The 18,239-nt window shown below is 50.7% G+C and overlaps 1 protein-coding gene across 1 annotated transcript; it reads left to right on the top strand.

The window, feature by feature from the left end:
• Window positions 1–5,586: 5,586 nt before the first annotated feature.
• On the top strand, window positions 5,587–17,840 carry TMEM98 (transmembrane protein 98). Its single transcript, XM_059380945.1, has 7 exons — window positions 5,587–5,769; window positions 7,973–8,154; window positions 9,690–9,821; window positions 10,718–10,751; window positions 12,997–13,112; window positions 15,467–15,526; window positions 17,024–17,840. The coding sequence occupies exons 2-7, from the start codon at window positions 8,024–8,026 to the stop codon at window positions 17,229–17,231; spliced, it is 681 nt and encodes a 226-aa protein (XP_059236928.1). The 5' UTR covers window positions 5,587–5,769; window positions 7,973–8,023; the 3' UTR covers window positions 17,232–17,840.
• The last annotated feature ends 399 nt before the right edge of the window (window positions 17,841–18,239 follow it).

The raw sequence follows: 18,239 nt of genomic DNA, 5'->3' as shown, positions 1-18,239 counted from the left end.
CATCATTTCTGCTTCGTCTGCTGATGTCCCTTGTCCCCTTGTCTCTGATGGGGATGAGCCATGAGAAGTATGACCACGCCCCCAAGATTGTCAGCAATGCCTCCTGCACCGCCAACTGCTTGGCCCCTCTGGCCAAGGTCATCCCTGACAACAGTCCTTGACCACATTCTTTGCCATCACTGCCACACAGAAGACCACGGATGGCTCCTCTGGGAAGCTGTGGCATGATGTCCAACGATCTGTCAGAATATCATTCCTGCTTCTACTGGTGCCACCAAAGTTGTAGGTAATGTTGTAGGTAATGTCATCCCTTACCTATCCTAGTGAGCTAAATGGAAAGTTCACTGGCATGGACTTCCATGTCCCCAGCCACAATGTGTCAATCGTGGATCTGACCTGCTGCCTGGAGAAAGCTGAAAATACGAGGGTGAAGCCAGCATCAGAGGGCTCCCTCAAGGGCATTCTAGGCTACAGTGAGAATAGGTTGTCTCCTGTGACTTTAACAGTGACACCCACTCTTCCACCTTCAATGCTGGGGCTGGCACTGTCCTCAGTGACCACTGTGTCAAGCTCATTTCATGGTATGGTATGACAAAGAATTTGGCTACAGCAACCAGGTGGTGGACCTTGTGGTCCACATGGCCTCCGAGGAGTAAGAGCCCCTTGGACCACCAGCTCCAGGAAGAGCAAGAGGAAGAGAGAGACCCTCAGCTGCTGGGGAGTTCTTGCCCCAACTCATCCCCTGACACACTGAGAACCTCCTGACCTCTATACAGTTTCCAACCCAGACCCCTAGAAGAAGGGGAGGGGCTTGGGGAACCCTACTTTATTATGTACCATCAGTAAAATATATTGTCCGTAATCAAAAAATAAAACAACAAACAACCCCAAAACAAATGGAGATTTCCCTTACAATTGTATGTTTCTTTTATAAAAGGGTAATTTCTAGTTAGTTTTCAGAACATCTCCTGTGTCTGCTATTTCTTAAACATAAGCAGCCTAAATTAATCCCTACGCCAAAGAGGCATATTTTGGAATGACAATTTCTGCTCCCATTGGGTCTTTCCCACTTGTGTTATAAACTCCCCAAGGTTGACATTTTCTTTTATATTTCTCCTACAAGAGTCATAAAATCCTAAGACCTGTGTTGCGGCCCAGAGCAGGCTACCCCGAGATGGGCCACTTTGGCATGAAGATTATTTCGAGTTAAAAGCAATCCAAACCCAGCAGATTCAGGAAAACTTCTTTACCTCCCCCTCAACCATCTAAATTTATATCGGAAAGGAGAGCCTGTACCAGGAAGAGAGAGCTATGAAAGAGATTGGTTTTTACCTAAAAAACTGGTGTGCATAACAGGGTGATTTCTGTGTTCCAAGCGTCTCTTCTCACTTTCAGGCACATGGCCTTCCTCAGACCCCGATCCTTCTCATGGAAGACGTACACATGAAAATGACACCTGCTCATTGGGTTACCTGTCTTTGGAACTTCATGTCTGTGTGGATTCCCCAGACACAGGAAAGCAAATTCGACTTTCTCCTGTTAATTGGTCTTATGTAAATTGAAATCTTAGTCCAGCTAGAAGAATTCTGAACAGAGGAATATTTCTTTCTTGCTGACACCCAAAAGAGGCCCAAGAGATCATGTGGTTTTGCTTCTTTTTTCCGCCTTCTTTTCTTCTTCTTCTCCTCCTCCCCCTCCCCCTTCCTCCTCCTCCTCCTCCACACCACCACCATCATCACCACCTTTTCTTCTCTTCCTCCTCCCCCTCCTCCCCTTCCCATCCCCCCTCCTTCTCTTTCTTCTTTTTAAATTCCAATATAAGAAACATACAATGTTATATTCCAGGTGTACAATACAGTGAATCAACGATTCCATATGGTACTCAGTGCTCATCACGATAAGCATAATCTTAATCCCCGCCACCTATTTCACCCACGGGCCCCACCCAACTCCCTTCAGAAGCTGCTTTTAGGCAACTGATGTGAGCAGTGGAAGCCGAGTGAGGTAGAAGGGCCGCAGTGACCTCTGGGCTGAGCACAGACAGGCCCATCAGGGGACTCACCTCAGAATAGCCATAGACCTGGACGCCTGGGTGGCTCAGTGGGGTAAGCGTTCCACTCCCAGTTTTGGCTCAGGTCATGATCTCAGGGTCATGGGATAGAGCCTCAAGTTGGGCTCCATGCTCAGCGGAGAGTCTGCTTAAAGATTCTCTCCCTCTGCCTCCCTCCCTCAAATAAATGGATAAATTAAAAAAAAAAATAGCCACAAGCCCCAGCTGACCAATGGGCTACTTACACCTGCACACAGGTACCAGAAAAGGAAAATACCATTCGTTCCCATACCTCCTCACATTCCCCCTTAGCTTCAGCCTCCAGTGCTGCCCCCTGGCAGACCGTCCTGTTCCGCTCCCTTGTGTGTTTTCAATAAACTGCTGTCTCCTTTGTTCTGCCTCAGATTCCTGCACAGCCTCCTCCACCTGGTCGGGTCACCCCACACTCCCCTCTGGTAACTGTCAGTTTGTTCTCTATATTTAAGAGTCTGTTTTGTGGGGGCGTCTGGGTGGCTCAGTTGGTTAAACATCTGCCTTTGGCTCAGGTAGTGATCCCACAGTCCTGGGATCAAGCCCCATGTCAGGCTTCCTGCTCTACGGGAGCCTGCTTCTCCCTCTCCCTGCCACTCCCCTGCTTGTACTCTCTCTGTGTGTGTGTCAAATAAATAAATAAAATCTTTTTTTTAAAAAGTCTGTTTTATGGTCTCTTTTATTTCTTTGTTCATTTTTGTTGTTGCTTAAATTCCACCTGTGTGCGAAATCATATATTCGTCTCTCTCTCTGACTACTTCACTTAGCATTATGTCCTCCATGTTGTTGCAAATGGCAAGATTTCATTCCTTTTTACAGCTGAGTCATATTCCATTATATATATACACATATATATCTGTATCTGTCTATATCTATATCTGTCTATATCTATCTTTAGCTCACATCTTCTTTATCATGTGGTTTAGCTTCTTTACCTCAAGGCCACCATATGTCTGAATCACCCAAGACAAAAATAGCACTCCATTCTTCTCAGAGTATTTTCAAGAAAATGGAAACACTTACTGTCCCCAGTTACCCATACTGATGCTTGCTGCTTTGCTGTAAGCCCACTTTCCTTAAACAGATTGAGCTGAAGGGGTTTGAGATTCCCCCCACAATGTGCCACTTTGGCATTTGCATTATTTTGAGCTAAAGACAACTGAGACCCTGTGGTCTCAAGAGAAACCTTTGCCCCTCTCTTAACTACACAGAAGAATCTAAATCGGAAGGTCTCTCCAGAATCAGGTTGTTAGTACAGACAGTTTTTTAAAAGATGCATTTATTGGGTGCCTGGATGGCTCAGTGGGTTAAAAGCCTCTTCCTTCGGCTCGGGTCATGATCCTGGGGTCCTGGGTTTGAGCCCCACATCAGGCTCTCTGCTCGGCAGGGAACCTGCTTCCCTTCCTCTCTCTCTGTCTGCCTCTCTGCCTACTTGTGATCTCTGTCTGTCAAATAAATAAATAAAATCTTTTAAAAAATAAAGGATACATTTATGGGGCGCCTGAGTGGCTCAGTGGGTTAAAGCCTCTGCCTTCGGCTCAGGTCATGATCTCAGGGTCCTGGGATGGAGCCCCGCATCGCGCTCTCTGCTCAGCGGGGAACCTGCTTCCTCCTCTCTCTCTGCCTGCCTCTCTGTCTACTTGTGATCTCTGAGTATCAAATAAATGGATAAAATCTTTAAAAAAAAAGATACATTTATTTATTTTAGAGGGGGATTGAGAGAGAGACAGAGAGAGAGAGAATGAGTCAGGAGTAGGAGGGGGTGGACAGAGGGAGAGGGAGGGAAAATCTCAAGCAGACTCCACGGTGAGTGTAGAACCTGACCCCGGGCTCCATCCCACACTCTGAGATCATGACCTGACCCAAAACCAAGAGTCGGACACTTAACTGCACCACCCAGGCACTCCTCAAAGATAAATTTTATCTGAATGATCGATCTGCGTGGCCGGGCAAACATCTGGTCACCAAACATCTCCTCTTCTGATTGCCCTGTGAATTACATTTCTTTCTTCTTAAGTTCCAGACCTCTAGCCCCTTCTCCTTAGTTCGGAAGGACATATATTTCATTTTGCCAGAATGTCTTGGGAATTTCCATGACTGTGTGGATTCCCTGTATGTATGCGATTAAATTTGATTTTCTCGTGTTAAGGTTTTATGTCAATTTGATTCTTAGTCCAGCTAGAAGGACTCAGGAAAGGGACAGGAATGCTTGCTCCCTGCCATAGCTTCTCCATGAAAGCACTTTAGAGGGTAGTAAAATCATCCCTCAGCCTTCCGGTCCCTAAGTGCCAGTAGTGAGAAACCACTGCTGCTCACTCAGCCGGGCTCTCAACAAAACTGGGGTATGCCCGAGCAGGCATTGTATGCAGTGGGATGGTAGTGCGCTGGGAGAGCAGGCCTGGGGACAGCAGCCGCCCCTCTCCTACTTACTGTTACTCCCAGATGAATGTGGGCTGCATTTTGAGAAAGCTTATGAATTACCGAGAGACGCTGGGAATCTGTAGGTGCAAGTGAAACTCTTGATTTTTTAAAAATGTGGGCAACTAGTTTAATTTTTTTTTTTTTAAACTGTAAGTCAGGGAAAATCAACAAGAACAAGAACAAAACCCAAAACACCTCTGTGGGCTGCAAGTGGCTTAGCATAGAGTTGCTCAGGACCTGGTGCGCCCCCTTTGATACTTGTCACCAGAACTTACCTTGGATTGGTTGACTGGGTCTCTGCCTTAAGCCCCAGGCTTTAATTGACTCCACTGCCGTCCTGTCTCTTCTAAACCATGCACCTGGCTCACTGGACTCTGGGAAAAAGGGTCTACCCCCAAAGCCCAAGCCTATTTCCAGAGCCTCCAGCCTTCGAAGCTTCTTGTTCCTCTTGGTGTGGGCATCTGTACCCCAGAGCGATGGCCAAGGGATGGCTGTTTGCAGAGTGGGAGCTGTGAAGTAATTAACGGCAGTTCCCTGGGTCCCTAGAGGCAAGTGCAAAGCGAAGGAGCAGGCCAGCCAGCCAGAGTCCTGTATTTCTATGCTTGTCCCTGGCACAGCAACTGTTTGGGGTGGGCCTGCTTGTGTGCCCAGTGCGCGTGCGTGAGGCTGTCCAGCGTTCTGCCCGGGGTCAGGCAGCTCTGAGCATGGCTACAAGTAGCGGTCCCACTTTACAGATGAGGAAACCAAGGACAGTGAAATAAGCGGTCCACAGCTAGTGCGTGACAGAGCTAGGATTGAAGCCACAGCATGTAAGAGAGGACTGGCTGCCCGGCCAGCCCACTGTGGAATGGGCTCAGTCTCTGCAGCCCCCACCGGACGGCCAGCTCGCAGGGGTGTGGGGTGGCAAGGACCCGGGAGGCCTCCTTCTGCCGGGCTTGGCTTCCGGGGCAGGGGGCTCGAGGAGCGCCTGCTGGGGGGCTAAGGGAGGGCCTCCCCTCTGCCAGGCCTCCCTCCGCCCCAACCCCCGGCCCGCCCCGATCCCGGCGGGGACGGCGGTGCCTGGTAGCGGGGGATTTGGATGAGCCCCCAGCCCCCACCTGGGGGTTTGGCGCCGGGGGACTTTATCTTGATTCCTTCGGACAGCCCAGCTCCTTCCCGGCATGCCCCGCTCGCAGGAGCCGCCCGCGAGTCCCGCGCCCGGACTTTGCTATCGGCGGGGGCCCGGCGGCCGGAGCGCCCCCGAATGCGTCCTGCGGCTGCGGCCTGAGGTGGGTGGGCCTCGCCGCGTCCGGGTACCGCGGGAGTCGGGGTGCCAGGCGCGTCGGGGGCGGGGGAGCCGGAGATCGGGGCTGAAGACTGGGAAGTCGGGGGGGAGGGCGGCCGCCCCTTTGTTGCGGCCGCGGAGCCCGTGCGGCGCAGCCCGGCCGCGCGAAAGTTGGGCAAAGTTGCAGCTGCGCGCGTGGGAGCCCTGCGAGCCCAGCATCGGGCCCGGTGGGGGGTCCCTTCCTCCGATCTGGGTGTCGGGGCGGCTGTTCTGGGTGGCAGGGGCTTGGGGCTATTTTATCCGGGTAGATTTAGAACTCCATGGAGGAGAAGGAGGTGGGACACACGCACACGCACATCCTGGTGGATTTCGAATTCTATGGCGGAGAAGGGGTGGGACACACACACACACACACACACACACACACTTCAAGAAATGAGACCTACCCAAGCTTATACAAAGAAGAGACAAAAACTCATCCTGAAACACACACAAAAGAAGAAAAAACACACAAAGACTCATACTGACAAATCACTGAGTAAGGCAGCGAAAACTCAGAGATCTCCTCCGCTTCAGAGAAACACACTGGAGCGGTCTGCAGGAAGAGGAGACAAAGCGGGTGGTTTTGGAGGCCCGTGGCGCTGGGGGAGGGGAAAGGGAAGACTGGGGAAGGGGTAACATGTCTAGAGGGGAAAATGGAGAGATACGGAGACAGAGACACAGAAATGAGAAAAGGAAAGAAAAAGGCCTAAAGGAGGTAGCCCTTTAGGAGGGAAGGTGTAGAGACACACATCTGGAGAACTTGAGCAGACCCTGAGAATTACCTCCTGCCTCCTCCAGCCCCCAGGGGAGATGCAGAAATGAAAGAGACAGACCCTAACCTTCTCACCCCCCTGAGCAAGTGAGTTTGAGATGGTAGAGCAGCTGCTCTGTGGAACCTATGAGAAAGGCCTCCTGGGCACTTTGAGCCAACCACGTTGGCTTGCTGTCCACCCAGCAAACTCCTACTCATCCTTCAAAACCCAGATCAGATGTCATCTGCCCTGCAAAGCAGGCAGTTAGCCTGCAAGCACAGTTGCAAGCACGGTTGTCTCTAGTCTGTGTACCCTGCCATGTAGCATAGACACAGGGAGTTGAGGAGCCAGAGAAGAGGTTGACAAGCAAGCAGCAAACATTTGTCTGCCTGTCTTCCTCTTTCTCCCTCCTCAGGGTTTGGGATCCATGTCTGATTTATCTGCAGTCTTCAGAATCCTGCCTAGTGCTCGGTGCCTAGCAGATGACCAATAAATGCTTATTGAATTACAGTTGGGAACATTTGGATCCTCGGAGACATGTAGTGTAGAATAAGTCCTTCGTCCTGGATTCCTAGATCAAAGACCCTCTTTTGCAGGTGGAAAAATTAAAGCCCAGACAGGGGAAGAGACTTGCTCAAAGAAACAGAAGTAGGAACCTGCAATGAGTATATACTTTTCTTAGGTGCCCTGTTCCTCTGCGGGAGTCTAACATAGGTGTGGTAGAACCTCCTGAGTGAAAACAGGCAGTAGGCAAAGAACACTTTAACACCATTTGTTAAGTTTCCAACACTGAAACTGACAGTCAAATTCCTTTCCAGAATTTTTAGAATCTTCTTCCCTCCTTAGAAAGGGAAAGGGAGGTGAATGCCCATCTCAATTGAGGTGGATGGATTTCTACTTTCTGACTACAGAAACTTAGACAAATTACTTAACTTCCCCGAACCTCAGTTTTCTCAACTGTAAAATGGGGATATTAATACCTACCTCAGGGTTAACACACAAAGTGTCTGGCAGGGTGGAGATTCTCAGTAAATGCCATCCTGCCCTTCTTGGGAGAATATTCTCTCCTGCACTCCGTGGAGCTGTGAAACAATAGTGCTCATTAAAATGTGTCCCTCTGTCCAGGTTTAAAAGGCCATCCTGGTCCAGCAGGTGGCAAACTCTTAATTAAACAAAAGGCAAATTTGGGGCAGGACATAAAATGCATCTCGATTCTGTTTAAGCCCTCAGGTCTCTGGAGTGGGAACTTGGCTCTCTGTGTCCCCCTCCCCCAGCAGGTAACTTGGTCTCTGCAGGTGACTTGGGGGGACATGGCTCTCTGCTGTGCCCCCCCCAGCAGGTAAGACCCCCCACTGCCCCACTCTCTTTCGCTACTATGTTACCAAGGCCTCCTCTGCCCTTATGTCTTCTAAGATTGAGCCCACGCTGGGTATGTGACGGGGACGGAGGGAGCCACCCAGAAGCATGGAGACTGTGGTGATTGTTGCCATAGGTGTGCTGGCCACCATCTTCCTGGCCTCGTTTGCAGCATTGGTGGTGGTTTGCAGGCAGCGGTATTGCCGGCCTCGGGATCTGCTGCAGTGCTACGATTCCAAGTGAGTGCGCCCAGGGAGGGCAAGGAGGAGAGGTGGGCTCCTCCAGGGGCTCCAGCAACCGGAAAGGAGAGGGGCCCAAGAGGTTTGGCATTGGGCAACTCCAGCTCAGTTTTTTGTCTCTAAAATGGTACTTGAAGGCTTCCTTTCCAAGAGAGAACTTAGAGCTTCAGCAATGTCCCTGAACAAAGGAGAAATTCCCTGAACGTGTTCACCTAGCAAAAGATGTGGCCACCTCTCTGGAACTGGCCACTTCACTTGGCCTATGAATAAGCCCGACGTCTTTCCAGCCAAACTCATAGGAACAGAAATCCCATGCCTGCACTCCAGCCACACACAGAAGTGGAAAGATACTGGATTTTGTGAAATCCCAGCATGGGACTGTCTCCTTCTTGGCACAGGCTTTTTCCTGATGCCTTTTGTGTGCAAGAGATTTTATGAGCAAGATCCTATTTTCCGTTTAGGGATTTTTGTTTGTTTGTTTTTGTTTTTTTAAAGATTTTATTTATTTGATAGAGATCACAAGTAGGCAGAGAGGCAGGCAGAGAGAGAGGAAGGGAAACAGGCTCCCTGCTGAGCGGAGAGCCCGATGTGGGGCTTGATCCCAGGACCCTGGGATCGACCCTGGGATCATGACCTGAGCCGAAGGCAGAGGCTTTAACCCACTGAGCCACCCAGGCACCCCAGTTTAGGGATATTTTAATTGATAGACCCCTAAGGAACCCTGGCAACTAACCCTTGGTTTCTCTTACCCCTCTACTGAATCCTATCAGTGTCTCTGACCAGTGGTGAATAATTTGTAAATGCCTGTTTATATGACCCAGAAAAGCTCTGCTATCAAACGGAAGGCTATGTTTGTCAAGAACCTGATTGTAAAGTAGGTGTTGTTACTTCTCCTGTAGAATGAGGAGGGGCTGGGGTTATGCGGGCGGACCAGCGTCCATCCTCCAGTCCTTCCTGAGAGTGATTCTGCAGACCAGATAGGTTTGTGTAATAGGAACGTCAGCTTCTCCATATAAAGTAGGCTTAAAGGGGAAATAAGGGGTTTTTTTGCTTTGTTTGGTTATTTATTTTTCTTAAGTAGGCTCCATGCTGGGCATGAGGGCCAACACAGGGCTTGAACTCACAGTCTTAAGATCAAGATCTGAGCTGAGACAAGAGTCAGATGCATAACCGACTGAGCCCCCTGGGCTCCCCAAAGAGAAAATAAGTTTTACAAAAGTGTGTTATTCTATGTGGAAGGAGCAGACCTAAGACGTCTCTATTTATGGCTGTGGCTCTGCTCGTCTCTTTGTGGCTCCTCTCATTCTGCTTCACTTTTCTTCTTTGCACCCCGGCCTGCCTCCTCGACCCGCCTCCAGCCATGTGTCCTGCCCGCACCCGCAGTCCCACTAGGGTTAGGCCTGGATCTGGGACACGAGGTCAATATCATCCTTACTAACTTCCTACATCCTCTTGGGGAATACATGGGTCTCGGTGAGGAGGGGTCAGCAACGGCCACCCATCCTGAAACCACTTTCCTGGGCTTTTCCTTCCAGGCCCATTGTGGACCTCATTGGTGCCATGGAGACACAGTCGGAGCCATCAGAGCTGGAGCTAGACGATGTGGTCATTACCAACCCTCACATCGAGGCCATTCTGGAGAACGAAGACTGGATTGAAGATGCCTCGTAAGGCCTTAGGGACCATTTTGTTTGCTACACTCCCCTGAGGATGGCACACGGGGTCTCCGGGTGCTCCTTTCCGGCTTCCTTTGCCAAGCACTGCTGGGTGTCTGGGAGCCCTGTGCTCTCCTGCTGCTCTTGTTGGGGGTGGGGATCAGATTATGGTATGACAGTGATTGTGCCCCTTCCCCTCCCCATTTCGTACACCTAAACACCAAGGCCCCTGGGGTAAAGTTTGCACGCAGTCTTCAGGGATGAAGCCTTTGTCTTCAGGGTCCCTCAGGGACCCCTCCATCCAGCAGGAGCCACTACCTGTTGAGACGTGTATGCTGCTCCGAGCCCTTATCGTTCACTGGCCGGGTGTGAGGGGGGCCTTATGGGCAGGACACTGGGCCAGTTACTACAGATACTGAACTGATGGGAGAGACAGAATTCTACAACACCCTATCTCTGAAGCGAGAGCGGGTCTCCGTGCGGTGCCGTGGGCACACAGCGATGGCAATCTCTAGAGCTGCCTGGGGTGGGGAGATGGAGGAGGCTTTCATGAAGGCTACCACAAATTAGGTGCCTTTTGACCTGGATCTTGAAAGATGAGATGGTCACCAGGCTGAGGATAAGGGGAAGGACACACGGGCTGGAGGGAGCAGTGTCAGAAGCTCAGAGTTCTAAGAATGACTTGACAGGTGAGCGCAACCTGGAAGAGGCAGCTGCGTGGGGGGGGGGGGGGGGAGGGAAGGAAAGAAGGTGTCTCCTTATTTCGCTGGTGGACTTGTTCAGTTGAACCCGGAGGCATTTCTAGGTGGTGTCTAGGAGGGTCTGAGCTAGATGGGGGACAGAGCTGGTCGTGGGAGCGAGGGGGACCTCGACAGAGAAGCACTGACAGATTCTTCTTGTCTCCCCAGGGGTCTCATGTCCCACTGCATTGCCATCTTGAAGGTAATACTTATAATTTCCCACGATGTAAGTGGGGGTGGGGCGTGGGGGCGTGGTCATCAAAGCGCTGCGGTGCTCGGACTGTTGAAATGGGTCTTTCTAGGTAGGGCGCTGAATCCGTGCAAGAGGCTTTTTAAAAACAGACCTGACACTTGGAGTTTCCACTGTTTCTACCCCCACTTTAGTGCTCTTGTGACCCTTTCAAAGATTTTATTTTGCCTGGTCCTCCTGAGACAGTGATGCCACGGGGCAATGATCTCCCCAGCCCCTCCCCCGGCGCTTTCTTTCATTAACAAAGAGCTCAGCCGTTTGCAGGTTGAGTCCCATGTCTGGACTTATCCACTTACTAGAACATTCCTCACTGGCCCGGACAGTAGTCTGTCGAATGTTGGAAAATCGAAACCACGAGTACCTGAAGGCAGATTGGGTTCCTTCTCATTCTTGTCACCTCTGCGATTGGGGGGGAAAATTGCATCCAATCTGCATTTTGGCTAGGTTTTGTAGTTTGGGGTAATTTTTATAGCTTTAACATTTGTTTTTCAATTCTTGCCTGATATAATAATAATAGTGAAATATTTGGCCAATGGCAGATATTGTTGTGTTCTTCATCTCAGTAACTTGGAAAACCGATTACACATTTATCTTCTTGTCCAGTAATTATTCAACATTTCTAAAAAGACAGCTTTATCGTTTCTTCAGTGTCACTCAGTACAACATATGAAAAAGCCTTTTGGGGTTCCTGGGTGACTCAGTGGGTTGAGCGTCGGACTCTTGATCTCAGCTCAGGTCTTGATCTCAGAGTTGTGAGTTCAAGCCCAGCTTTGGGCTTAAAAATAAATAAAGAAATAAGCAAGCAAGCTAAAAAAGTCGTTCATCTTTTCTCTTCTTTAGCTGTCTCTCTTAGGGGACAAAGGAGTACCTAGTAGGAAATTATTGTCACAGAGTCCAGGATTACTTAATTCTAAGAAGCTCTCTGGGTGTGGATATGGTTACAGATAGATGGGGCTAATGACTTGAGCAGTAACGCTGTATTCCACTCCTGTCTCCCAGCTAGGATGGGTGAGGGACTGGGTTTTGTCTCTGGGCTTGCCTATTGGAGGGGGAGGGTAAAGGCAGGTATGGGAGGTATTGGAGGCGGGGGATAAGGCAGCAGGAAGGACGCCTCCTGGACTGGAATCAATGGCCCCTCCTGAGAGTCTCCCATCAAAAGAGCGGCCCTGGGATCGGACGTCTCTTTTGCTTGACCGCCTGCCCTTCAGTCCCTGTGGCCGAGGCTCTCTCCTGGGTGGTCCTTGGCCTTTCTGCCCTCCTTTCCAGCTCCGAGTATGAGACAGGTCATGGAACCTATTTGCCAAGGACACAAGTACATCAAGGAGGTGAGGAAGGGAGGTGGCCTTCCACCTTGGGGTGGCCAGCACTGTTGACGGGTGATGATAAAGGCCTCATGTCATCATCTTGCCTTTTCCCTGCCCTTTTTTTTTTTTTAAGCAAGAAACTGTCTTTTTTTTTTTTTTTTAAAGATTTTATTTATTTATTCAACAGACAGAGATCACAAGTAGGCAGAGAGGCAGGCAGGGAGAGGGGGGGAAGCAGGCTCCCCGCTGGGCAGAGAGCCTGAAGCAGGGCTTGATCCCAGGACCCTAAGATCATGGCCCCAGCAGAAGGCAGAGGCTTTAACCCACTGAGCTACCCAGGTGCCCCATTCCCTGCTTTTTTTGAAGCCCCTTTCACCACCAGAGTCCTCTTGACAGACGTACTGAGTATCACCCTAGAAAGTTGTGGAACTCAGTGCCTCTGTTGGTGGATGTACTTCAAGGGAACAGTTGCCCTTTGTCCTGCGGTGCTTCTGAGGGTGCCCTGTGGGAGAGGTTTAGCCTTCTGGAAGACTAAGCCGTGAGGTGATGGAATAGAGAGAGAAAATAGGTTTTTCCCCCGAAATGAGAAGGTGGAATTAGAACACATGATTTGTCTTAGACAGATTATTTCAGCTCCGACTTCTCTAAATGGAAACGCTGACCCTGGTCTGAGGTTCCCACCCCTCCCTCCTCACCCGGCCTTGTTCTCGGCTTCTGTCTCTCCCTCCTCTCGTTTCTGTGTGCTTCTGACCTCAACTTGCCCACTAGGTTACAGGGCCCCGAGGTATGAGATGGAATCCAAGGTAGGGGTCATATTTGTTTGTGGGGGTGGCAGATGCTCTTGGGGGAGCCTGGGGCACCCCTCCTCACCTCTCTCCTCCCTTCTGTGTTAGATTTGTCACACTCTGACAGAAAAACTTGTTGCCATGACAATGGGCTCCGGGGCCAAGATGAAGACCTCAGCCAGTGTCAGTGATATCATCGTGGTGGCCAAGCGGATCAGCCCCAGGTGAGTGAGGTCCCACCCTCCATGGGGTGAGGGGGAGGGGAGGTCAGAAGCTGAGATGGCAGGTGGGCCAGGCTCCTCAAAGAAACCACACAGACAACTTTGGTTACTCATGTCCAGGACATTTACAGAGCATTCAGGAGGGTTTAGGTACTGAGAGACCAAGCTGGGTGGTCTCACATGGTTCCCCCCACCTCCCACAGGCCTCCTCCAGTCAGCTTTTTGGGGAACTTAGCATGCGACTAGTATGCTTCTAGTCCATTCTGCAGATCCTATTGTGGCTGCTCCCATACGAGCTGGGGCTGCCTGCCTTCCCTCCCTCCCAGGCTCTGGGCCAGTAGGCGCACTTCCCACTGGTGTCCACACCCCTCTATGCAGTGACCTGCGGGCCATGCCCCACCCTGCCCTATTTGTGCTGGAGACTAGTTTTGGGGACCCACTCCTTGCTACCTCCCTGTCACCCGCTGCCCTAACCATGGCCCAGCCAGTAGCCTCCAGGATTGGGTGGTGGTGCGGGACAGTGAAGCCATACTTCATTTCAGATCTCCCAAATTCCAGGCTGTCTGCAAAATCCCATGTGGGAGGCAGCCAGCAGGATTGCAGTCAACAACTACACCCCCTCATTTGGGCTTGACTTTGTGGAGAAATAGAAAGCCCTTTTCTTCCACAGAAGGGTGGTACTGAGTTTGTGCTGCCATCTGGTGGCCGGTATGTGGATGTGCCGGCGTCGGGAGTTCTCCCTGCTCAGGATGTTCTCTTAATCAGTCTGGCCCCCTCACTAACCAGAGCGGTTCCTCCACATCCCTGGTGGGAATGGTGGCATCCCTGTGAGTTCTGGGGGCTCTCGGTTTCCTGGTTGCATGGCCTCGGGTAGATCACGAAGAGCCAGGCCAAGGAAGGAATATGAAAGAGTTGGTGCCCTTGAACTCTGTCCCGGGAGTTAAGTGAGTTGAGAAAGTAGGAGGGAGAGAATCTGGGGGAGGGACTCAGCCCAGAACAGTTGTTGGCTTTCTCTGGAGCTGTCCTGGGTGGGTGTGGTCACAGGACTTGTGTCAGCCCAGCCAGAAGGCAGTCCAGCCCAGGCTCTGGGCAGGCACCGGGCATTCCACTGGCCACCATTGTTGGTGGAGACCCTGCACTGCTCATCTCCGCTGGACCCTTGTCATGCTTCCCATGATGGTTGGCTCTGGTGCGAGAGGGTGGGTGTGGCGTTGTTCAGCAGGTATACCTAACCGGGCACACTCTGGCCCTCCTACCGAGTCCCTTGGACTACTTCTAGAACGCTCTGTGCCGTAATTCAATCTGTGTCCTTGCTTTGTCTTTCTGCCTCTGCATGTCTTTATCCTTCTGGCCATTTTGTGTGTGTGTGTGTGTGTGTGTGTGTGTGTGTGTGTGTGTGTTGTGTGTGTCCCCATTGTTTCTCTTGCTCCATTTCCTCCACACATCGTGTGATAGCATATTAGTTTTGAGGTGAGTGGCTTCAGCTTCGGGACACTACAGAGAAAGGGGCCGGTGAAGACGGCAGCCCACAGTCCTCCGCATGTCCTCACCAGCCCCTCAGCCCCGAGACGAGAACATTGCAGACGTTTATTTTCAAAATCAAACATTGCATCATTATTTTTTCTTCCTATCAAGTGGTCCAGGAGCAAGGATTTAGATGAAAATTTTGAACCCTGCAAGTCGGAATGAATAGTAGTTCCTTTCTGAACTTGGTTTAAAACAAAACAAAACAAAACAAAACCATGAATTGTACCATAATGGAAAGGAAATCCAATGAAGCAGTTTGGACCCAAATTAAACTCGTAGGGTTTTATTTTTTTCCCCTAGTTTTTTCCTAATGTTGCACTGTTTTTAAAAACACAATAATAGTAAGTACTTATAAAAGTCAAAACATTGCAGAAATAGATTATCTGGAAAGTGAAGGAACCCCTCATTTCACCCCATCCCAATCCCTGGAGGGGGCACTAGTGAATGGTCAGTGTTCCTGCGTGCTAGCTGGGTCCTTCGTGTCATAGCTTCGTGTCTACTTATTTTCATGCAAACGGATCCGTCAAACTTCATATAATGTCCAGCAGCTTGCCTCTTAAATTTAGTAACATATCTTGAATGTCACCCGAAATGTGTGAACTTACACTTTCTAGACTATGGGGACTTGAAACCAGAAAACAAAACATTCTCTCACCTGAACCACCAGTCTTTCTGTTTATGTCTGTCTGAGAATGCAAGAGCAGTTAGAGAAGGAGTCACTAAAGGTGGGGGCACGAAGATCAGGAGAGCAGAAGGAGAGGGAGGAAGGCAGGATGGGGACAAGGACAGAAGGAAAGTGAAGTTCTGAAAACGTTTTGCCTCCTGCCCAGAGTGGACGATGTGGTGAGATCGATGTACCCTCCGCTGGACCCCAAGCTCCTGGAGGCACGGTGAGAGGGGTGGAGGGGCCATTGGGCTTCTCCTGCTGGAAGCTCCCCGTTCCATCACATCTGTGAGGTTCGGTGTTTGGGTTGCTGGGTAGAGCGCTGTTTTGCTGGACTCCCGGAGCTGTGCGGGCTTTGGGCACTGTTCATTGCCCTGTGAATGGTGAGAGAGGCCCATACCCTGCCTGAGACCTGGGATTAGGCAGAGCCAGTCTTAGATTTTGAATTTTTACACTTGAACATCTGGCCATGCTAAGACCTGTCTGCAACTTCCCTCCCTCCCACTTCCCTCATCCGCGGCCTCTGCTCTTTGGACCCCGGAAGCAGACACACCCCAACTGTGAGTGCTGCCCAGCGGGTGGGTGGGGTAGGTGTGGAGCAGGGCCAGGGGGAAAGAAAGGGAAAGCTCAAGCTGTGTTCCCTTTACATGGGACAAACCCGGGACCCCTCCCCTCTTGAGATCCGCCCCCTAGTACATCGAGCACCCTTTGGCTTTTGAAATGATGTGCTCTCCACCAGTGCAAACTCTTTAAAAAAAGTGGGGGGGGATTCTTTTGTCTTTTGGATGTACATGATCATTTCCTAGAGCTGTTGTGTGTGATGGTTGCCAGATAGACAGTGGCTCATACCCCGTGTCAGATTGCAGTTTTTAAAAAAAAGATTTTATTTATTTGATGGAGAGAGACAGCGAGAGCGGGAGCGCAAGCAGGGGGAGTGGGAGGGAGAAGCAAGCTCCCCGCCGAGCAGGGAGCCTGATGCCGGGTTCAAACCCAGGACCCTGGGACAATGACCTGTGCTGAAGACAGATGCTTAACAACTGAGCCACCCAGGCGCCCCTTCAGTTGGATTTTCTGTCCTGCTCCTACTGCTGCCCAGCTGTGTCCACAGGCTGTGTCCACAGGCTGGAACTGTGCGATATGTTCCCACAGACATGCACACTCACTATATAAATGATATTCTATGGTGAATTTTCCAATACTGAGGGGGAAAAAAACCACTCCTTCTCAATTTGGTTTTCAGTTAAATTCTGTTTTTCGAGCAGTGTAAACCCACTTGGGGCCTTATTGATTCAAAATCTGTGAGGGATGCCCCAGGCAGGGGGATGTCTAGCTTTCCCTGTCTGTAGCGGGCCGCGGTTGGAGATGTGCTCGTCTAATTGACCAGATCCGTACTGTCCTACAAAACCCTGACCTGGGAGATGTTCATAGGTGTGCTGCTGAAAATAGGCTCCCCGGTCTTAAATAAGTTAGCCAGCCACGCCCCGTTGTATTCTTTCCTGAAAGCTTTACCATGCGTGTTCAAAGCCCAGAGGAGGCTTCAGTTAACCCTGCTGAAACCAGCCATTCTCAGATTTATTTGCATGTGGAACCGTCTTTAAATTACCCCCAAGCCTCCTGGGGAAGGGCCTCCAGTTTGGAGCATACCAGACTAGCGTCCGCCTGCGTAGGCTTTGGTGCTAAATCCCTCCTTTCCTGGGGAAACTGATCCCGTTGCTTTTTCTAGGACAACTGCCCTGCTCCTGTCCGTCAGCCATCTGGTGCTGGTGACCAGGAATGCCTGCCACCTGACCGGGGGCCTGGATTGGATTGACCAGTCACTGTCAGCCGCTGAGGAGCACTTGGAAGTCCTTCGAGAAGCAGCCCTGGCTTCTGAGACAGATAAAGGCCTCCCAGCCCCTGAAGGTTTCCTGCAGGAACAGTCGGCCATTTAGTGCCTGTTGCCATCCCCGGGTGGCTCCTCGGATCCTGGGAGCCTCCCCTATCCCCTGCCCTGCACCTGCTGCCCGTAGTGTTAGGTGTTCTCTGAGGCTCTATGTGTAGCTGCGGTCTAGGTTGCAATGGCCCGTGGCGGCTGGCGAGTGGCAGTCTAACACCACAGTTGGAGGAGACGACCGCCACCCTCTGTGCAGCAGAGCTTTAGAAACTGATGGAGCGGCCGCTTTATTGAGCTCACCTAGTGTTTTCAAGAGAATGGAGCTACCATCTAAAAATCACAAGGTTTCGCGTTAAAATCAAGAGTCTCTGGCTTCTCGTAGACAATCAGAGGATAAGGCAACTCTGACATGCATTTTCAGAAGAAAATCAGCAGGAGCTCAGTAGGCGCTGTCTCTCTCCACAGGGCTGGTACTCCCTTGCCGGGGACTTGTTCATTTATTTGTAGCATCTGCCTGGGCCCCCGAGGCATCCAGAGTCCCTCCTTCCCTTAACCAGGTTTGGATTTGAAAGTGAGCCTCATGGGGTTGATTCTTCCCCTTCTGTCCCTGTGCCTGCAATTCTACCTATCTACCACTAGGAGGACAGTAAACTTTCACTGAGATTTCCGTTGAGTAGTGGTTATTGAATTCAATATGTGGGGTGCGGTGGGACGTATTTGAGAACCCAGAATGGAAGAAGAGAGCCTAAGAATCCTGAGACTATCTTGTGTGTATGACCCAAAAAGAGGCATTAAAGGCCCTTCAGAGTTGAGGCAGAATTACCCCCATAGTAGTTTCCGCACGAGCACTAACATCCATGAAGGATGTGTTCCCCGTGCTTTTGGGATCTCATGGTTTTGCAAATATTGAAAGATGAGGGGCATTTTTGTGACTGGAGACCTTTGCGGTACCCAAAATCACAACGGCATAATCTGGACGTACCTCCAAATCACACGATTGCCGCCATGAGCACATCGGAGAGACTGATGTACGTTGCTCTCTCCCAGGATCTCAGAGCCACCCTGG

This window comes from Mustela nigripes, chromosome 16 (genome assembly GCF_022355385.1).
Source record: "Mustela nigripes isolate SB6536 chromosome 16, MUSNIG.SB6536, whole genome shotgun sequence".
NCBI classification, from domain to species: Eukaryota; Metazoa; Chordata; class Mammalia; order Carnivora; family Mustelidae; genus Mustela; species Mustela nigripes.
Note: the sequence above shows the minus strand (reverse complement) of the source record. Positions and strands in the feature narration are given on the sequence as shown.